We start from the raw sequence: 18,844 nt of genomic DNA, 5'->3' as shown, positions 1-18,844 counted from the left end.
TGGATGAGGGCTATACTCTTAACGGAGACAACACACGCGTTTGTCAGTCAGATGGACTGTGGGACAAACCGCCACCACGCTGTGACATCATCACGTGTGACCCACCTGAGGACATCAGCCACGGCTTCTTGAACGGCTCCAGCTTCAACTACGATGACGTTGTGGAGTATGTTTGTTTCGATGGTTACGAGGTTGTTGGGGATCCAGTCCTGCGGTGCTCCGGTCAAGGGGTCTGGGTGGGCACTGTGCCCCAGTGCCAGCCCTGTACGTGCACTCTGCCGACTGTAAAATTTGGGGTGGTTCTGGGACACCAGCGCGCCTGTGGAGACAAAGTGCACTTCCAGTGTGACGATGGCTACAAGTTGCTGGGTCCCTCTCAGGCAGTGTGTGAAAAAGGAGGGGTGTGGAGCCCCGGGGTTCCTGTGTGCGGGCGGGGAAGGTGCAGTGCCCCCCCTCCCACTGTTCCTAACGGTGTCCTACAGGGTGGCATTTCCGCCTTCACAGACACTGTTCTCTACAGGTGTCGGCCCGGCTTCCAGGCTAAAGGCTACCCACATCTCTCCTGTGGAAGAGACGGCAGGTGGGGGGAGCCCAGGATCAGCTGTGAACCTGTGAACTGTGGAAAACCTCCATCTGTCACCAACGCTGCCGTAGTGGGCGAGACCTTTACCTACCTCAGCCATATCACATACAGGTAACCCCGACCTGTCCAGGGTTTGATCAACAATAATATATGGATTGGTGACACATAAAAAACTTTACCAAATCAATATGCAGATCTCCTGCAGATACAGGGTGACACCCAAAAAAAAAATCTGAACCCATAAAAATGTAAAAAGCCAATAGGATTTATTACAATTTTTATGGGTTCTGTTTTATTTTGAGGGGGTCACCCTGGAGATGATCTTCTGTCTTGGCCCTGAACAAAGAGGCGTGGTCACAAGAAAAAAAACTACTACTAATCCAGATGCAGCTGAGAATTCATGCCTACTGGCAGCTGTATGCTTCTCTGTCAGCCAGCAGGTGGTGCTGTGTGAATTCTAAAAGTCCATTCACGGTTTCCCCACCTTCATGTTTTTGATCATTCTCTCTCCAGGTGTGATGAGGGCTATGAACTGGCCTCTCAGGCGGACTCTCTGTCGTGCCAGAGTGACGGTACCTGGTCCAAACACAGCGTTCGGTGCCGTCCCATCCCCTGTCTGCTCCCCACCAACCTCTCCATCCTTCACCTGGTCATCACTGGGAAAGAGCTTACGCCTGTAGGGGGCACCATCGTCCTCTCCTGCCCTCCTGGATTCTACCTCCAGGGGTCAGCGTTGGCTGAGTGTCAGGTAGGTTGGTTGTAGTTTGACCCCGCTGTACGGATGCACGTCAACTGGAATTCTTTGGAGTCTACATGTATCGGAAAACAGTAAATGACAGTTTAGTGAGTAGCACGCCTCTAAGACCAGTTCATCATCATCATCATAGCAAATCCACAAATAATGTAGTGTCTTTCCTGTCCTTATTGTTTTGTTGTGTGATAAGCTGGGTGGACGCTGGGCGCCGAGCGTTTCTTCAGTTTCCTGTGAGCTGGTGGTGTGTGAGAAACCCGCTCCTCTTCTTCACGGTGTCACAGAGGGAGACAGCTACAACTATGGAGACTTTGTTATGTACTCCTGCCTCCCTGGGTTTGAAATGAAGGTACTCGCCGATCAGTTTTCATTGGCACAGGGGACACCTGTGGGGGAGGATGGAGGGGTGGATGCCGGTGCTGAGGCACATTTGTGGTACTGGGACGTTGCTCTGGTGGTGTAACTGGAGCTTTGGGGACACCCCTGTCCTGCCTCTGTATTCTGGGCAGCTTATCTAGTTTTTTTCTGAGTGTAACCTCCCCAGCTTTTGGCAGATTTCACCGTTCCTGCGGGTGGAGCAGATCTCTCAGTGGGAGTCCTTGGACATGACACTTCGTCCACCCAGCTGAAAATGGGTACTGGACTTAACTTCAGGTTGCAGAATCCAGGGATAGGTGGATCTTAGGACTCAGACCTTCAGTCGAGTGTTGAATAGAATAAACATTATTGTCTGTCCCACAAAGGTCACAGAAACTCTTCAACTGGCTCATAAAAACATAAAATACTCACACAAAACTTCACCGTTCACTGTGTTCTTATTGAGGGCTGCTACCGCGGAGCGGATGAAAGATTTCTTGTAAATATTTTTGTGGCCCAGAGGGACGTTGTTTGGCTTGCCTGATGGCAGTCACTGGGAGGAGTGGTGAAGACGGTGTGAGGGGTGCTCAGTGATCAGGGGGGCTTCCTGATCACCGAGCAACTCGAGGGGTTTGGGGTGAACCAGTGACTGACTGATAATGTGGAAAAGTTTAGTTCTGTGTTTGATAGTGAGGAGGTTGTACCAAGATGAGATTGAGATATTGATGAGATGTTGTCCACACACACGCCTTCTCACGTTCAACTCTGCACACATTCAAAAAAAAAAAAAACCAAAACAATGCGATCTGTATGTCTCACCATGAAAACTAAGTTTGGCAGAAACATGTCTTTCTTGAATAACACTCATCACTCACAGACGGACATTGACTTTGGTGTTTGTGAAGTAAACACTGTGTTCTTTTTGAAGAATGCACCAAATCTCCACCTGAGCCACACCTAACGTTTGAGCCGCCCGTCTCATTCTTCAGTCTTATGAAGGATTGCTGAGCTGTCTTTGGAATTCATAACACTTAAATAACCACTCAGCCTTTTCTCTGCTCATGGCGGACATCAAACAAATAGCTGGCCAAAACAAGAACATCTTCCGAGGAGTAAACGTTAGAAAACGCAGACTTGCTGCTGGATGCAGCCTCAAAACAATAAGGGCAGGTTAGAAAATCTGGAATCTGAAAGTACAGGTGCTGTCACTCCAATCTGGCCGCTCCTTGTAGACTTTTCTTCAATCTTCTCAGGTGGTTTTTATGAAGCCGGCTTTGTGCCTTGTGCTAATCGCTGTAAATTGGTTTACTGGAAGTTGCATGACTTCCTCTTAGTGGGATGAGTGTTTGAAAGCTGAGTCACACTGTTGGACACCTTTACCCGTCTCCACGCGGACAAGTCCTCGCTCAGGGTCTCTCAGGCTTCCTGCAGATCCTGAAAAAGTCTGAAAAGGAGTTGAGTTAATAAAAAAATGAGGTATTAAAATGTTGTGAATGGAACTCTGGTGACAGAAGCCACATAACTAGTTAATCACATTTATCAAAATAACCCAAAATAAATCTCTAAGTCATGTAATATTTTATTTGGATCATATTTCCTGCTGTCAATAAAACTACAAATGTAGAGATGCTTTACCTTTTGCACTTTGTCTCAGGGTGACTCCATCCAGACCTGTCAGGGAGACAAAACATGGAGCGGCACTCAGCCTGTATGTGTCGGTGAGTCCACACGGGAGAAAACACAGAAGTTCTGAAGTGCAGTGAAGACGTGCGAGTTTGAGCGTAGAGTTTTAGCAGCGTTGGGAACCCAGAAAACATCTGCTGTGGTTGTTTCTCTGCAGCACAGTCCTGTGGACCTCCTCCCACAGTCAAAAACGCACACGTGCACACCACAGGAGACACCTACCTAAACAACGCCACCTATGTGTGCAGTCCGGGCCTGCAGCTCTTTGGTCCTCAGACACTCAGCTGTCTGGCTAACGGCTCGTGGAGCACGCCGGCGCCGTTGTGTGAAGGTAAGGAGCATCCAGCAAACACAAACTGGGAACTCGACAAAAGCTGCTCAAGTTGAAGAATGACGTCAGTAAACTTTGTGCTGTTTTCTCAGTGGCCCGCGGCTGTGAGAGCCCCAAACACGTCTTGAACGGCAAAGTGCAGGAGCACAACCTGAACACAGGGCGCGCTGTCGAGTTCCAGTGCGATAAAGGCTACCGCCTGCTCGGAGATCCGTTGGTGGTGTGCATGGGCGATAACACCTGGAGCTCCATCTTCCCCACCTGCCAGCGTAAGACCCTCTGTCACACGCGCGTGCACAGCAGTCCGCTTCATAAAGTCCTCCTCAGTTCAGTCGCTTACGCAGATATACAGATTTATTCCTGCTGTCGATAATAATTAGTCTTATGGTTTTATCTTATTTAATTGTTTATCTATTGTTGTCTTGATGCTTCATTCAGTTAAGAGGTTTGTACTTTTTTCTGCTTCAAAGTGACATTACTATTATTATTATCATTGTTTTTATTATATTATGTGTGCAAAAAACTTCATATTTTGCACAATCTTCACTCTGCACAAGTGCAAACATCCATCCATCCATTTTCTATAGTCTGTTACTCCAATTAAGGGTTGATGGGGTGCTGGAGTCTATCCCAGCAGTCACAGGGCGTGAGGTGGGTTCACCCCAGACAGGACGCCAGTCTGTCGCAGGATCACATACAGACAAACAAACACAGTCACACCTACGGGCAGTTTAAGGTTTCAGTCCACCTAACCTGTGTGTCTTTGGATGTGGGAGAACCCACACAAACATGGGGAGAAACATGGCAACTCCACACAGAAGGTCACAGGTGGGAGTGATCCCATGAACCTTCCCGCTGTGAAGCAACACTATTAACTTTTTACTAATATTTATAAATCAAAAAAACTGGTGTGAACCACTTTTCATCTTCAGAGTGCACGGTTTTCTTGTAGGTGGTTTCCTGTAATTAGTAATAAAAAGGAGTTGTATTTAATCACTTTAATTCACACTCAATAACTAATCTGTAACTGAAACCAATGTGGATATCTTTTTTAACGGCGAGAGCGTCATAATTAATTAGCTCCTATAATTAACTAGAAAAAGACATTTCATTTGTCACACACTTGATTTTGTGTGAATAGGCATGTTTTTGTTTTTAAATATTTTATTTATTATTGAAAAACAAATGTTACAACTTAATTTTATTTTAAACAATTATTGGCCATCTAAACTTTCATACAGTAGATTTGTAATTACATATTACATCATTTTAGATGTTTTCAAGGATAAATGCAAAGTGCTGCACATTATAAATTACAATAACACACCAACATTTAATAATTTAAAAGAAAGTGATAAAAATTAAAATACATATTAAAAAAAAAACTTGCAAATGATGCTGATTACAACATATAACAATTGAATGGAATCTTCTAAAGGGGAACAAAAACAGTCCCCTCCCCTCCCACCGTCCCTCTTCTGCACACTTCTGCGGTAAGTAGCAGAAAGAACGTTGAGACAAACAGAGCATACACAGGTGGTGTTTAAGTAAAAGATGTAAATAAAAACTTAAAATAAAAAAAATAATAATAATAATTAAATGCTTTATAGAGTGACCTTAGTATATCATATCAAATGATGCAATCAGCAGCTCAGTCTGGTACAAATGTAATGTGTGTGTGTGTGTGTGTGTGTGTGTTGTTAATCAGGACAAAAAAAAGGGTTTCAAATGCTATTGAACTTCCCTGATTGTCCATGGATCGATAGTCTATATTGACAGAGTTAAACGTGTCACACGTTGTTACTGTGTTGTTAAAATGACAGCTTGGTTTTTGCTATCATAGAGCGCCCTAAGCATTGAACCGCTCCACGGGTCGCCTCAGAATCGGACGGGTGTAATTATTCTGTCCCTCACAGCGAAGACATGTCAACCTCCTCCGGGCTGGAGACAGGCCACCAGCCCCATGGATCCCAGCAGGTGTTCCACGTGGGACAGTCTGTAACCGTCACCCTGCCCCACGGGACTGCAGGCCAAAGGCAGCGGCACCATCACCTGCAGACCAGACCAGAGCTGGAGCCCCGTCAGCGCCGTGTGTGAGCGTAAGTCTGAAAATAACACCGACCGTCTCTTCCAGAATCTGGACTTTTCTGCGTAATGTTTGGGCAGCCCTGGTTAGCTCCTTCCTGGGAATTCTGAATGTCATTTGAGATTGGAGAAGACTGTTACAGTGCATGCTGGTACTGTGCACACCTTTGCTTGCCCTTTGTGCCGTGTTGCACTCGGACGGCTCCCAGCTTCAATTTACATGGCAGCTTACGTCCTCTTTTGTTCACAGAGACGTTCTCCAGGGAACACTCTTATTTAATGAGCTGCACGCTTCCTGCTGATGAAATAACATCTGAATGTTTGACAGCAGCCTTTGTCCTGCACTTTGTCTCGTGCACGGCTCTTTCTTTTCAGCGATTGTTTGCAGTTGCATTGGGTTCCTTCCCTCCTTCCCTGTACTTACACTGACATGCTTTTTGTTTTGTTGCTTTGTTTCAGTGCAAAGGGGAATTTCCACGGGTTAAATTATACTTAAACAGCATAACTGAGCTCTTTCACACGTTAGATAACGTGCATGAAATTCACTGTCCTCATAAGGAGGATAAAGAAAAGACGTCTTTGTTCTTTCTGCTGCCTGTTTTTCTTGTCTACCAAGGTTTGATTGATGGATTTATTTGAAATGGAACGTGTACTTCAAAGCAAAATGGAAAATTAACACAGACGACTCTGAAAACTCAGAATTACTGACTTCTATTAGTTATTGTCTTCAAAGTTGGACAGAAACATTTTCCACATTGCCAGCGTGGGTGATAATTAATAATGTTGACAGACCATATGATCACACTTCAGTTTATTTATACACCACCCAATTTTAGCACAAGTCACCTTCAGCCACTGTACCCATATGAAGTCTGGAGCTTACCCAAGGGCGCAATTTAGAACTAGAAATTGGGCGGGACAAAGCGTGAGGCCCGCAGAAGCCAACGGTTTCTAGATAAGCCCAGATGCATTCTGAGCATCCAGAACAGTAATTTTAATGTTTTGAGAAGACTATAAAGTGGACACCATTTGACTTATGCAATTTGAACCTGTGGATATAAGTACTTTATTCTGAGAATATTGATTTTATTAACATCCTGGTGTAAATAAGGTATCATCACGTGTAGAACTTAAAAAGAATGATAGGTTGAGTTTTCATTAAAAAAAAAAACTGCAATGTGGTAAAACGTATTCATAAATACTCATATGAAAGAACAGGCTCTTAATAATTATTAACTATCACATACTGTATTTTTCTCAAGATTTGTTTTGCATAAGTTTGAAAAAACAACAGATCATAAGTGACTTATCATGAATTTAATTTTCGAAGTGGCACTAATGACAACACTCATACTGAACATAATTTCACTTGCATAGACTGATTTTGAAGATCAAGCAATAATTGCAGATGGGCTTTCTGAGGTCCCAGATAGCTTTTCTGATTTCCTTTTCTAACTTTCAGAGTTTAGTAAATTAGCATATGGTCCATTGATACTTATGTGTAGACACTAGTCCCTAGAGGCAACTATTTTTGGTTTCAAATCTGGGCAAAAGCAGTCCCAGAAAATTCCAAATGTGACAAACAAGAAACAGGTGTTGGAAACAAGTCAATGCTGCTAAAAATACAAACTTGCAGAAACAAAGATACTATTCTGACATGGTTTTGCGTATAAGACTGGCATAGCATGTTTCAAGTACACACATATATGTCAGAAAATGGAGGGGACATACCACATTCTGCCCCCCCTGGTTGACATGTCCCCCCCATCACCCACCAAATTGCACCCATAGCTTACCCAACCCTCGAGCACATTGGCCACAGCAGTAAAGGGGGAAATCAGCATTGGTTATAGGAATAAACCTAAAGCAGACCAGACTCAGTGGGGTGACCATCTGCCTTGGAAGACTTTGCAGCTTCCTTCGTGTCAGCTGAGTCTCGGTGCAGAAAACGTGATGCGGTGCAATAACATAACACAGCGCAAGTATCGTGTTATTCACATTTGTTGTGCCTATGATGTCAACAACCATGTAAGTTGTACTGGAGTATTATCACATACTGTAGTACTACAGCAGAGTGTTAGTAATGGTTTGATTAGTTAGTATTGATACTACAGTTGTACAGTTCACAGGTTTCTTTGATTTTTGCCTGAATTGATTCCAGATCAAAGAGATGCTCGAGACAGAGGTGTAGTAACACGTAGGTCATTCCATCTGGGCTGTTGTACAGGGGTGTCCTGTGGCCCTCCCCTCCACGTGGCCAATGGGGTGGTGCGGGGGGCGGTGTTCCAGTTCGGGGACGTGGCGGTGTACTCGTGTTATGGCGGCTATGCCATGGATGGCGTCGGAAGGAGCAGGTGTCTGGAGAACGGCACCTGACGCTGCCTCCCACATGCAGAGGTAGACAGAACACACCGTGTTTCATAGGCCGGACTCTCTCCCGCGTGGACACTTCCTGCTACATGTGACTGTCCACTTGGCTCATGATGCTTGAATGGGAGCTGAAAGGCTTTAACATGTGCTGCAGCCGTCCTTCAAAGCCTGAGTTTATTTAATTTAACATCCTGCATGGGTCTGTCAAATTCCCAAAAGAAAACAAAAACTCTGTCCTCCTCATTTCCAGTGAAGATGTATCATGGATTTATTTAGAGAACTGGATTCCCCATCATGTGATCTCCTGTTGTGCACATGTGAAGTGATGTCGCACAAAAACAGAAATACAAAACCAAAAGACATTATTCATCTGTTTTATAGTCAACATCCGTAAAATAATTGTAAAATAATTTTCTTGCATTATCACGGCTATCCACTGGGGGCAGCAGCAGCTACACATCCAACTCTCTGAGTACGTCCATGAAAGCTTGAGGTCAGCATGTGGTCTGTAAAGGGCTTCTTCCCGCAGCCTGGATCCAGCTCAGTAAACCACCAAACACACCGTGCCGAAACGTCGCACAGCCTCGAGCAAGTCTCATGGTTTGTTTCCAACGGGCGCAGCTGTCCTCATCACGCTCAGCGCCCACGCTGGACAGGTAGCTGCTCTCCATTTAGGCACACTGATGCTTTGTTTCTCTGCCAGAAAACCCTCTTGCGTGAGTCCAGAGGACAGGGGACAATCTGAGCTAGTTATTATTTTAAAGTAAGACAGGCAGCGTCACAGGGGCGTGGAATAGTTAACAGGTTTTTTTAGTGTTTAAAGTTACTTCAATCTGTTTATTTTATAATTTAATGCATCACAGTTTGACATAAAATCAATCATTAATTATAAGATTTTAAAAGATCTGTCATAGAGGAAGCAGTCTAATTATAATAACCATAAATAGAGACTTTAAAAAACGTAAAATATAAATGTCCCCACTTGGTCATTTTGGTTTCTGAACTGCTTGAGGGTTAATAACTGGTTCAAAAGTATAGATGAGCTTCCAACCGTCAGTTTTTTGCAGGGTGGGCCTCAAATGTTCATCAAATTTTGTGGGAGCTGTTTGATCAATTTTTGCAGTCGTCCTGCTCAAAAATTCAGAGTGAAAATGTGCAGTGGTGCAGATATGAATGAAGCAGATACACGAAGTGGACGTGTGGCGTTAGTCAGGAATGCTCAAAGCCACAAAACCAGTTTTTTTGTTGATGTCAATAAAAATACTGACTTTTCTGAGAACAATCAAGTCACACCCAAAGATTTTTTTTTTTGAAAAAGCTGGTGGGCTTCACACGGAAGTATGAACCAATGTTTGGTTTTCCCATCAGGAAGTCACCGCACAGCATTCTTCTGTCAGCACATTTAAATGACTGACAGTTCCATCACAGAACCCTCTCGGGTCGGGTCTGGATCCAGGCTGTCCTCACACAAACATAAACATACTCCAGTAGATTTCTGCAGAACTGAATTTTCTGTCTGAATCTTTAGTTTTTTGCATGCCTGAGAGTTGCACACAGCTGTTCTCACTGTGCCGACTGAAAGCCTGCTGATAACAGACGTGTATGTATGAATGTATGGCTGCGCGTTTAAGCCACATGTGTGCGTTGACTCCTCAGCAGTGTGTTGGCTGCAGTGCCAGAACGGAGGCGTGTGCCAGCGGCCAAACACTTGCTCCTGTCCTGAGGGCTGGATGGGTCGACTGTGCGAGGAGCGTAAGTGTTAAAATCACACACACAAACTTGACACTTACACCATATGTACTCCCAGAGGATTAGATGTAGCATTGAATGGTGATAATGGACATGTATCTAAGATAAACGCTGTAAGTCCTCCAGTAGATCATCTCACGAGGATCAATTATCTTCACTTTGATTTCACATATATTTAAGACAGGAATGTGAAAACAACTCTGCAGTGTCGTTATCAGGATTCACACCAGGGAAACTGGAAAACTTTTAAATTTATTGATTGAACACTCGGGTGGCAGTTGAACCCAACGCCTCCTGTTGTCCAGCGCTATATTTGGATTAGGTTTATGTGATTATTCATTCATTGAGGCAGCGTTCACTCTGGACAGGCCGCCGGTTTGTCACAGGGCCACATGTAGACAGACGACCTCAGTCCCGCCCTCACGCACACATACGGTCAGGTTTGAGTTCCCAGTTCACCTGACCTGCAGGTCGTCACCCTTTAAACAAAATAAACTAATCTGAATCACAGATCTCACGCTTCCTTTTGACGCTCGTCTCCTGTGTGTGATCACAGCGATCTGCATCCTGCCGTGTCTGAACGGAGGGCGCTGTGTGGCACCGTACCAGTGCGAGTGTCCCCCTGGGTGGACGGGCACGCGCTGTCACAGCGGTGAGTGAGTGACAGGTGAGGGGTCGCCGTAGGACAGGTCGGCGGTCCACGTGTTGACTGTGTGTTTGTGTGCACAGCTGTGTGCTCGTCACCCTGCCTGAACGGAGGGCGGTGCATCCGACCCAACAGGTGTCACTGCAGTCCAGGATGGAGCGGACACAACTGTGCCAGGTGATCTCACACACAAACACACACACACAAAAGGGTCCTGACTTTTTGTTTCAGTCATGCTGACCCGTACAGGAAGTGGGGTGTGACAGATCACAGTTGAGCCGCGGTCTCCCACAGCTTGTGAACCTGAGATTATTTGCAGAGTTTACATGAGTGTGATTTTGTCACCGTGACGTGTTTTTAAAGTGATGACTGCAGTTGCAGTAAAATCGCAGTCTGAGTGGAAGAAACTCAGCTGTGCGCTCAAACCGCCTGCTTCATGATTTGATAAACACTGTTTTTTTTATTCACTGATCCTGTTCATATTGCAGTTTTATGCAACAATTAAGTATTTTATTTTAAAGTATTATATCAAACATCGGACACCATGTTTTCAGCTCCACAGTCAAAAGTTCCTGATCTTCACTACTTGTTATTTTTAAAAATGGAAAATAAAGTAGGATTTGTCATTATTTTTCCGATCTGGACTGGGGCTTTTGTGATCCGTCCCACCCCGCTTACTAATGACGTGTCCCCGCTGGCTGTCATGTCACTGCCCACCTGGACCTGATGTGGTCTTTGTTTCTGTACAGGAAAAGAAAATCGGGATACTATCACTTCTGAAGGCTCGGCTGGGCGCCGTCTGACTCATATGAAGGGGATTTTTGTAAAGTTACTGACTCGTTTCATTCACACTCTCATCTCTCAGCAACAGCAAGGCCAATTTGTAAAATAAAGCTGTATTTTTTCATATCAGACAGTATTAAACGTGTGCTGCTGTGCACCTGTACTATGTGTAAAAACCGTCGTCGTGACTGTCCGATGTACATGTGTAAACTATTCTCACATTTTTAATAAAGTATATAAAAACACCTGTTTGTTGTTCAGGCCACACAGAAAACAAAGAACACAAAGTGTCGGGAAATCATCGCGTTTATTTCATAAACATCATTCAGGAGTCGATTTGTGACATCGTTTAACAATCAGCAGGTTTAAATCAAAGTGGAAAGCAGACGAGCAGAACGAACAGTGGACATAAAACATTTATGAAATGGAAAAGTTTATTTTCTCTAAAATCAGTTTTCTTGGATACAACCCCTGGTAAAAATGATGGAATCACCGGCCTCGGAGGATGTTCATTCTGTTTAATTTTGTAGAAAAAAAGCAGATCACAGACATGACACAAAACTAAAGTCATTTCAAATGACAACTTTCTGGCTTTAAGAAACACTATAAGAAATCAAGAAAAAAAGATTGTGGCAGTCAGTAACGGTTACTTTTTTAGACCAAGCAGAGGAAAAAGATATGGAATCACTCAATTCTGAGGAATAAATTATGGAATCACCCTGTAAATTTTCATCCCCAAAACTAACACCTGCATCAAATCACATCTGCTGGTTGACATTGACCCTATGTGTCTTTTTGCAAGGAATGTTTTCACAGTTTTTGCTCTATGGCAAGATGCATTATCATCTTGAAAAATGATTTCATCATCACCAAACATCAGAAAAGTGTCCAAAATATCATCAATCATTTATTGATGATGTAATGACAGCCATCTCCCCAGTGCCTTTACCTGACATGCAGCCCCATATCATCAATGACTGTGGAAATTTACATGTTCTCTTCAGGCAGTCATCTTTATAAATCTCATTGGAACGGCACCAAACAAAAGTTCCAGCATCATCACCTTGTCCAATGCAGATTCGAGATTCATCACTGAGTATGACTTTCATCCAGTCATCCACAGTCCACGATTGCTTTTCTTTAGCCCATTGTAACCTTGTTTTTTTCTCTTTAGGTGTTAATGATGGCTTTTGTTTAGCTTTTCTGTATGTAAATCCCATTTCCTTTAGGTGGTTTCTTACAGTTCGGTCACAGACGTTGACTCCAGTTTCCTCCCATTCGGTCCTCATTTGTTTTGCTGTGCATTTTTCGATTTTTGAGACATATTGCTTTAAGTTTTCTGTCTTGACGCTTTGATGTCTTCCTTGGTCTACCAGTATGTTTGCCTTTAACAACCTTCCCATGTTGTTTGTATTTGGTCCAGAGTTTGGACACAGCTGACTGTGAACAACCAACATCTTTTGCAACATTGCGTGATGATTTACCCTCTTTTAAGAGTTTGATAATCCTCTCCTTTGTTTCAATTGACATCTCTCGCGTTGGAGCCATGATTCATGTCAGTCCACTTGGTGCAACAGCTCTCCAAGGTGTGATCACTCCTTTTTAGACGCAGACTAACGAGCAGATGTGATTTGATGCAGGTGTTAGTTTGGGGGATGAAAATTTACAGGGTGATTCCATAATTTATTCCTCAGAATTGAGTGAGTCCATATTTTTTTCCCTCTGCTTGGTCTAAAAAAGTAACCGTTACTGACTGCCACAATCTTTTTTTCTTGATTTCTTATAGTGTTTCTTAAAGCCAAAAAGTTGCTATTTGAAATGACTTTAGTTTTGTGTCATGTCTGTGATCTGCTTTTTTTCTACAAAATTAAACAACTGAATGAACATCCTCCGAGGCCGATGATTCCATAATTATTGCCAGGGGTTGTAGATGGTGATGGAGTGCTGAAAACCACCGTTCAGGTCAGTGTGATTCTGTAAAACTGTCGAAGAGCGTCCTTCAGGGAAGACATGTCCATGACGGCAAAGTCGTCTCCCTGAAAAAGAGCAGAAAAAAAAAACGCATAAAACCATTATTTAAATCAATGTGGGGCTGCACTTCAGTTAAGCAGCTTCACCGTCAAGTGGAAAGAGGATTTTAGAATCGCTGTGTCTGTCTGTCTCTGTCTGTCTGCCTGTCTGTCCTCCTGTCTCACTGTGTCATACAAACTGCAGACCCAGTGGACCGTCCTCGAGTAGCCGAGGTTTTGTGAAGGTCAAGGTCAAATCAGAGGTCATTATATTATTATCCATAACTTACGAACAAGATGCGATATTAAAGTGGAGACTTTTTTCTGACAAATGTCAGATCGATGATGTGACGTCAAATAAATAAATGAATTAAAATGTTAAAAATCAGCTGGATGCAGAGTGTTGGGGTTTTTTTGGTCCCATTAAAATGGCTTTAGGTTCATTCTTGGCCTTGGTGCCATTCATTGGGTGCACCAAGAGCCTTGAGAGGAGCTGGTCCTGGTCCCGTCCCACCCCAAACAGTGTGAACTGATAATGTCGTGTAATCTTACTAAGGTGCCATCTTGGTAGCATCTGGCGATGGACTCGCTGCAGTCTGTCAGCAGCTACAAAGAGCAAAAAGAAACGGCTCAGCGGCAATACGACCACAATGTGCACGAGGAAAACATGCATTTTAAAAAAGCACACACCTGAATGTCGTTGTTCTGTTCCACTTGGGAAACATCAGTGTGATCGAGGGGATGCAGAGTAAGAGTGATGTTGTGGCTTTGCAGCTGGTTTTGGAGACCCTGCGGCAGCAATTAAACACATCAGTCTGACCGTGTGAACAACAACAACACAAAACCCAGGCAGAACGCGCACTCACTGAGGTCTCCACATTAGATTGACAGAGGTCACATCCTGCTGTAGCACAATATACCTCCACCCTGTCATCCTGCAGGAAATAAAAGAAGGAAAATGACTCCTCTGTAGTGTGATGTTACTCTGACACGGTGTTCTAATGATTATTATTTAGACACAAAGTGAATTTATTGTTCTCTGAGTTTGAATTTGAATGGATTAGACTTTGTTTTATTTAATTTTGCCTAATGATATTTAAATGGTAGTCAAATTAAATTTCACTTTCATTTGAAAAGGAAGCGTCGAGCTTGTTAAAGTTACATGAGGATGATTTTCTCTGTAATGTGACTCGATTTAGCAAAAATTGATAATCTGTGTGTGCGTGTATGTATGTATGTATGTGTGTGTGTATATATATATATATATATAATATGTATGTATGTATATATATATATATATGTATGTATGTATGTGTGTGTGCATGTGTGTTTTACTGCTCAAATAAAAATAAAACTTACTGCTGCATCTCTGGCCTTCCAAATTTTAAATGATGAAATCATCACGATTGTCATGGAGAAAAGTGCGAGGAGAAGCAGGAACCTGCCCATTTTGCAGTCACGCAGGTGTCTCTGAGTGAGGACGGATCAGCTGAATTCTGCTTTTTCAGCGAACTCTCCAACCTTTTATTACATCCACACACCTACAAAAGAGGGTGGAGCTTATCTGCTGGCCTCCGTGGACAAGGTAACAACAACAACAAAAATTAAATGGACTAGATTTGATTACATGTTATGGAGAGATGCTCTTTGGGTGAAGTTCAAGTTGATTCAATTCTGATGATCTACATTTAAAACTATTTCATCTCTTTAATTTTAGCATAATTTACTTTATGACATCATAAAGCTCTATTATTTCTTTATGCACTTCTCATTCACATAGGTGTGATCCGGTTGCATCTGGAGTCTCCGTCCATTCCCCCGCGGACTGATCCAGATTCCTTCCAGGTTGTGATATATTCAGCATGAACTTTTACCGGTGAATATGGTTTTGGTGAGCGCTAAGAAACTAATCAACTCTCCTGCTACAAGTAAGCATCAAGGCGTCTGGCGTCCAAAGTGATGCCAGTTATGTATTTCAGCTAAGTGCACCACGAAATTCAGCCCCATCAAAGTCGACGGTATAGTTTATGGAGCTGTTTCTGTGTCGTAACCGTGCTGCAAAGTCCAGTCGCTACATTCTTGATGAAAGCTTGGCTATTTAGCATGTAGCTGTCTTGAAAGTAAGCCTGTTTAGCTTGTTTTAATTTTAAATCAAATCTGCTTATGTTGAGGTACGATTTAGGGAGTTTCAATGAAATGTTAGCTTCTGTCTTGCGAGGCTACACAAAAAAAGTTTGCGTTGCAAATACAGAGTGTGACCAAAGTGTTGTAGCATTTTATAAGACACTTCCCAGTGAAAAGAAATGACTTGATATAGAATGCCAACTGTGCTAACACATGCTAATGAGCTTTAATAGACGTGGAAGCAGCTTCCACGATCACGATCAATGTCCAGTCATTAGCACAGGATGTTTAGAACATTTAAAATTAAGGAAAGTTTGTGCTCAAATGTATCAAAAACACTTGATAGGTGTTAGCAACATGGCGGCCTGTGCCCAGTGCATTGTGGGTACTTCGTGTGCATAAACTGATGCAGCCTTGCCGTTAACAGATGAAGGAACATGGTGGTCAAACGTAGAAAAGGAGTAAGATTGGTGACCAGTTGCATTTATTTTTCACTAAAACAATCTGCTTCTTCTGCCGCCTGCGTTTCCCATGAAGTCACCGATTGTACATCGGCGTTGAGCAATGATGGAAACAGGGTCAGAAACATGAAAGGGAATGCACGCTTTGTGTCACTGGCACTTCCTTATTGTGGTCCGGTTCATACATCACATAGCTGTCAGACTGAGTGACGGGTGAGAAGGCGCAGCTCGCCTTCACTGAGCGACAGCGGTTTTAGCACAAAACATTCCTTATTCTTAACAAGAAACAACAGAAACTCAACACAAAATATAAGGAAGAAGTAAAATTTGAAACAGCGTCACGCGGTTGAAAACCAGGATTTTGGGAGTTTGGTTTTGCCGTCAGTGACTGGTGACGGAGCGTCTCGTTAATAAGCTTAAGTCGTTCATCACTTTGGTTAATGTCGTTCTATTCGTCTTTTTTAAAATAAAAAAACCCAAGCAGAAGAAATGCGGAGTATAAAAATGTTGAAATACAGTTTCCAACAAGTCTCAAACTATCTGCTTATCTGTTGCTGTTATTGTGTCTGCTGGTCTTTTGTCAGGCTCATGAGTCATACTTTTGTTTTTTGTTTTCTTCTGATTACAGCTGGCTCTGATGCAGATTTGATTTGAACCTTGGACTGGTTTAGTTTAGTATGAGACTAAACCAGTCCAACCAGTTGGCCCTCACTAACGCCAACGCTCAGTGAACAGTTGACTTCTTTCACAGCAAGCAGGAATGATTAACGCAACTTCAATCAGCAGATTTCACACAACTGTTCCTGCAAATTCTCAAAGGATTTCACACATTAGTAACCCTTTGAGAAAGTTTCAAAATAAAAGCTCAATACAGAGAAAGTCGCTTCATTTTGCAAACATGGAAATGAGTTTTATTTCACATCTCTCATATATATATATATATATATATAAATATATATATATATATATATATATATATACATACACATACATACATACATACACACACACACAACAAAAATATAAATGCAACATTTTTGGTTTTGCTCCCATTTTGTAAGAGATGAACTCAAAGATCTAAAACTTTTTCCACATACACAATATATATATATATATATATATATATATATATATATATATATACAAGGTTGGGTAGGATTACTTTGAAATGTAATCCAAAAGAAATCAGATTACACGTAATCCAAATGTATGTACATACATGTAATCCACGTGTATTCTTTCAAAGTAATCCTACCCAACCTTTTATATACTCAACAAAAATATAAACGCAACACTTTTGGTTTTGCTCCCATTTTGTATGAGATGAACTCAAAGATCTAAAACTTTTTCCACATACACAATATCACCATTTCCCTCAAATATTGTTCACAAACCAGTCTAAATCTGTGATAGTGAGCACTTCTTTGCTGAGATAATCCATCCCACTTCACAGGTGTGCCATATCAAGATGCTGATTAGACACCATGATTAGTGCACAGGTGTGCCTTAGACTGCCCACAATAAAAGGCCACTCTGAAAGGTGCAGTTTTGTTTTATTGGGGGGGATACCAGTCAGTATCTGGTGTGACCACCATTTGCCTCATGCAGTGCAACACATCTCCTTCGCATCATCCGTGAAGAGAACACCTCTCTAACGTGCCAAATGCCAGCGAATGTGAGCATTTGCCCACTCAAGTCGGTTACGACGACGAACTGGAGTCAGGTCGAGACCCTGATGAGGACTACGAGCATGCAGATGAGCTTCCCTGAGACAGTTTCTGACAGTTTGTGCAGAAATTCTTTGGTTATGCAAACCGATTGTTCCAGCAGCTGTCCGAGTGGCTGGTCTCAGACGATCTTGGAGGTGAACATGCTGGATGTGGAGGTCCTGGGCTGGTGTGGTTACACGTGGTCTGCGGTTGTGAGGCTGGTTGGATGTACAGCCAAATTCTCTGAAACGCCTTTGGAGACGGCTTATGGTAGAGAAATGAACATTCAATACACGAGCAACAGCTCTGGTTGACATTCCTGCTGTCAGCATGCCAATTGCACGCTCCCTCAAATCTTGCGACATCTGTGGCATTGTGCTGTGTGATAAAACTGCACCTTTCAGAGTGGCCTTTTATTGTGGGCAGTCTAAGGCACACCTGTGCACTAATCATGGTGTCTAATCAGCATCTTGATATGGCGCACCTGTGAGGTGGGATGGATTATCTCAGCAAAGGAGAAGTGCTCACTATCACAGATTTCGACTGGTTTGTGAACAATATTTGAGGGAAATGGTGATATTGTGTATGTGGAAAAAGTTTTAGATCTTTGAGTTCATCTCATACAAAATGGGAGCAAAACCAAAAGTGTTGCGTTTATATTTTTGTTGAGTGTATATATGTGTGTGTGTCTGTATGTATATATGTATAGTTGTGTCCAAAATAAGAGGTGTTTTTTAAAAAGTGAGTAAACTCCAAAATGCATTTATTATTTATTTATTAGGGGAGGTGAAAGGTCTAGTGGTTAAAGCGTTGGGCTTGAGACCAGAGGATCCTCAGTTCAAATTCCAGCCTGACTGGAAAATCAAGGTCCTTAATCCCCGAGTTGCTCCTGGTGTGTACAGAGTACTTTGTATGGCAGCACCCTGTCATTGGGGTGAATGTGAGGCATTATTGTAAAGCACTTTGAGCGTCTGACGCAGATGGAATATATATATATATACACACATATAAACGCAGTCCATTTACACATTTCCATTTGCTTTTCGGAGCACGCCATTTCAATTCGAACGGCTGTCACGCCCACATACTTCATTGTAGATCCTTCAAACTTGCTGGACATGATGAGGGCTCCGCCCTGAACGTCTACATATCTTAAGTTCCCACCTGCGCCATAGCGCCCCCCGGTGGTGGCGGGAAATGTCC

General features: G+C 42.9%; 1 protein-coding gene across 1 annotated transcript in view; it reads left to right on the top strand.

Moving 5' to 3' along the window:
- svep1 (sushi, von Willebrand factor type A, EGF and pentraxin domain containing 1) overlaps positions 1 to 11,856 on the top strand; it is a 97,460-nt gene extending 85,604 nt beyond the window's left edge. Inside the window, 15 exon segments of the mRNA XM_034164156.1 lie at positions 2 to 694; positions 1,097 to 1,331; positions 1,528 to 1,683; positions 3,346 to 3,409; positions 3,532 to 3,705; positions 3,798 to 3,974; positions 5,622 to 5,663; positions 5,666 to 5,715; positions 5,717 to 5,804; positions 8,018 to 8,161; positions 8,164 to 8,187; positions 9,817 to 9,912; positions 10,466 to 10,561; positions 10,639 to 10,732; positions 11,305 to 11,856. Coding sequence (XP_034020047.1) covers positions 2 to 694; positions 1,097 to 1,331; positions 1,528 to 1,683; positions 3,346 to 3,409; positions 3,532 to 3,705; positions 3,798 to 3,974; positions 5,622 to 5,663; positions 5,666 to 5,715; positions 5,717 to 5,804; positions 8,018 to 8,161; positions 8,164 to 8,187; positions 9,817 to 9,912; positions 10,466 to 10,561; positions 10,639 to 10,732; positions 11,305 to 11,335 — 2,164 coding nt within the window. The 3' untranslated portion in view covers positions 11,336 to 11,856.
- The last annotated feature ends 6,988 nt before the right edge of the window (positions 11,857 to 18,844 follow it).

Source organism: Thalassophryne amazonica, chromosome 23 (assembly GCF_902500255.1).
Source record: "Thalassophryne amazonica chromosome 23, fThaAma1.1, whole genome shotgun sequence".
Lineage (NCBI taxonomy): Eukaryota > Metazoa > Chordata > Actinopteri > Batrachoidiformes > Batrachoididae > Thalassophryne > Thalassophryne amazonica.
This window is presented reverse-complemented; position numbering and strand designations above follow the sequence as displayed.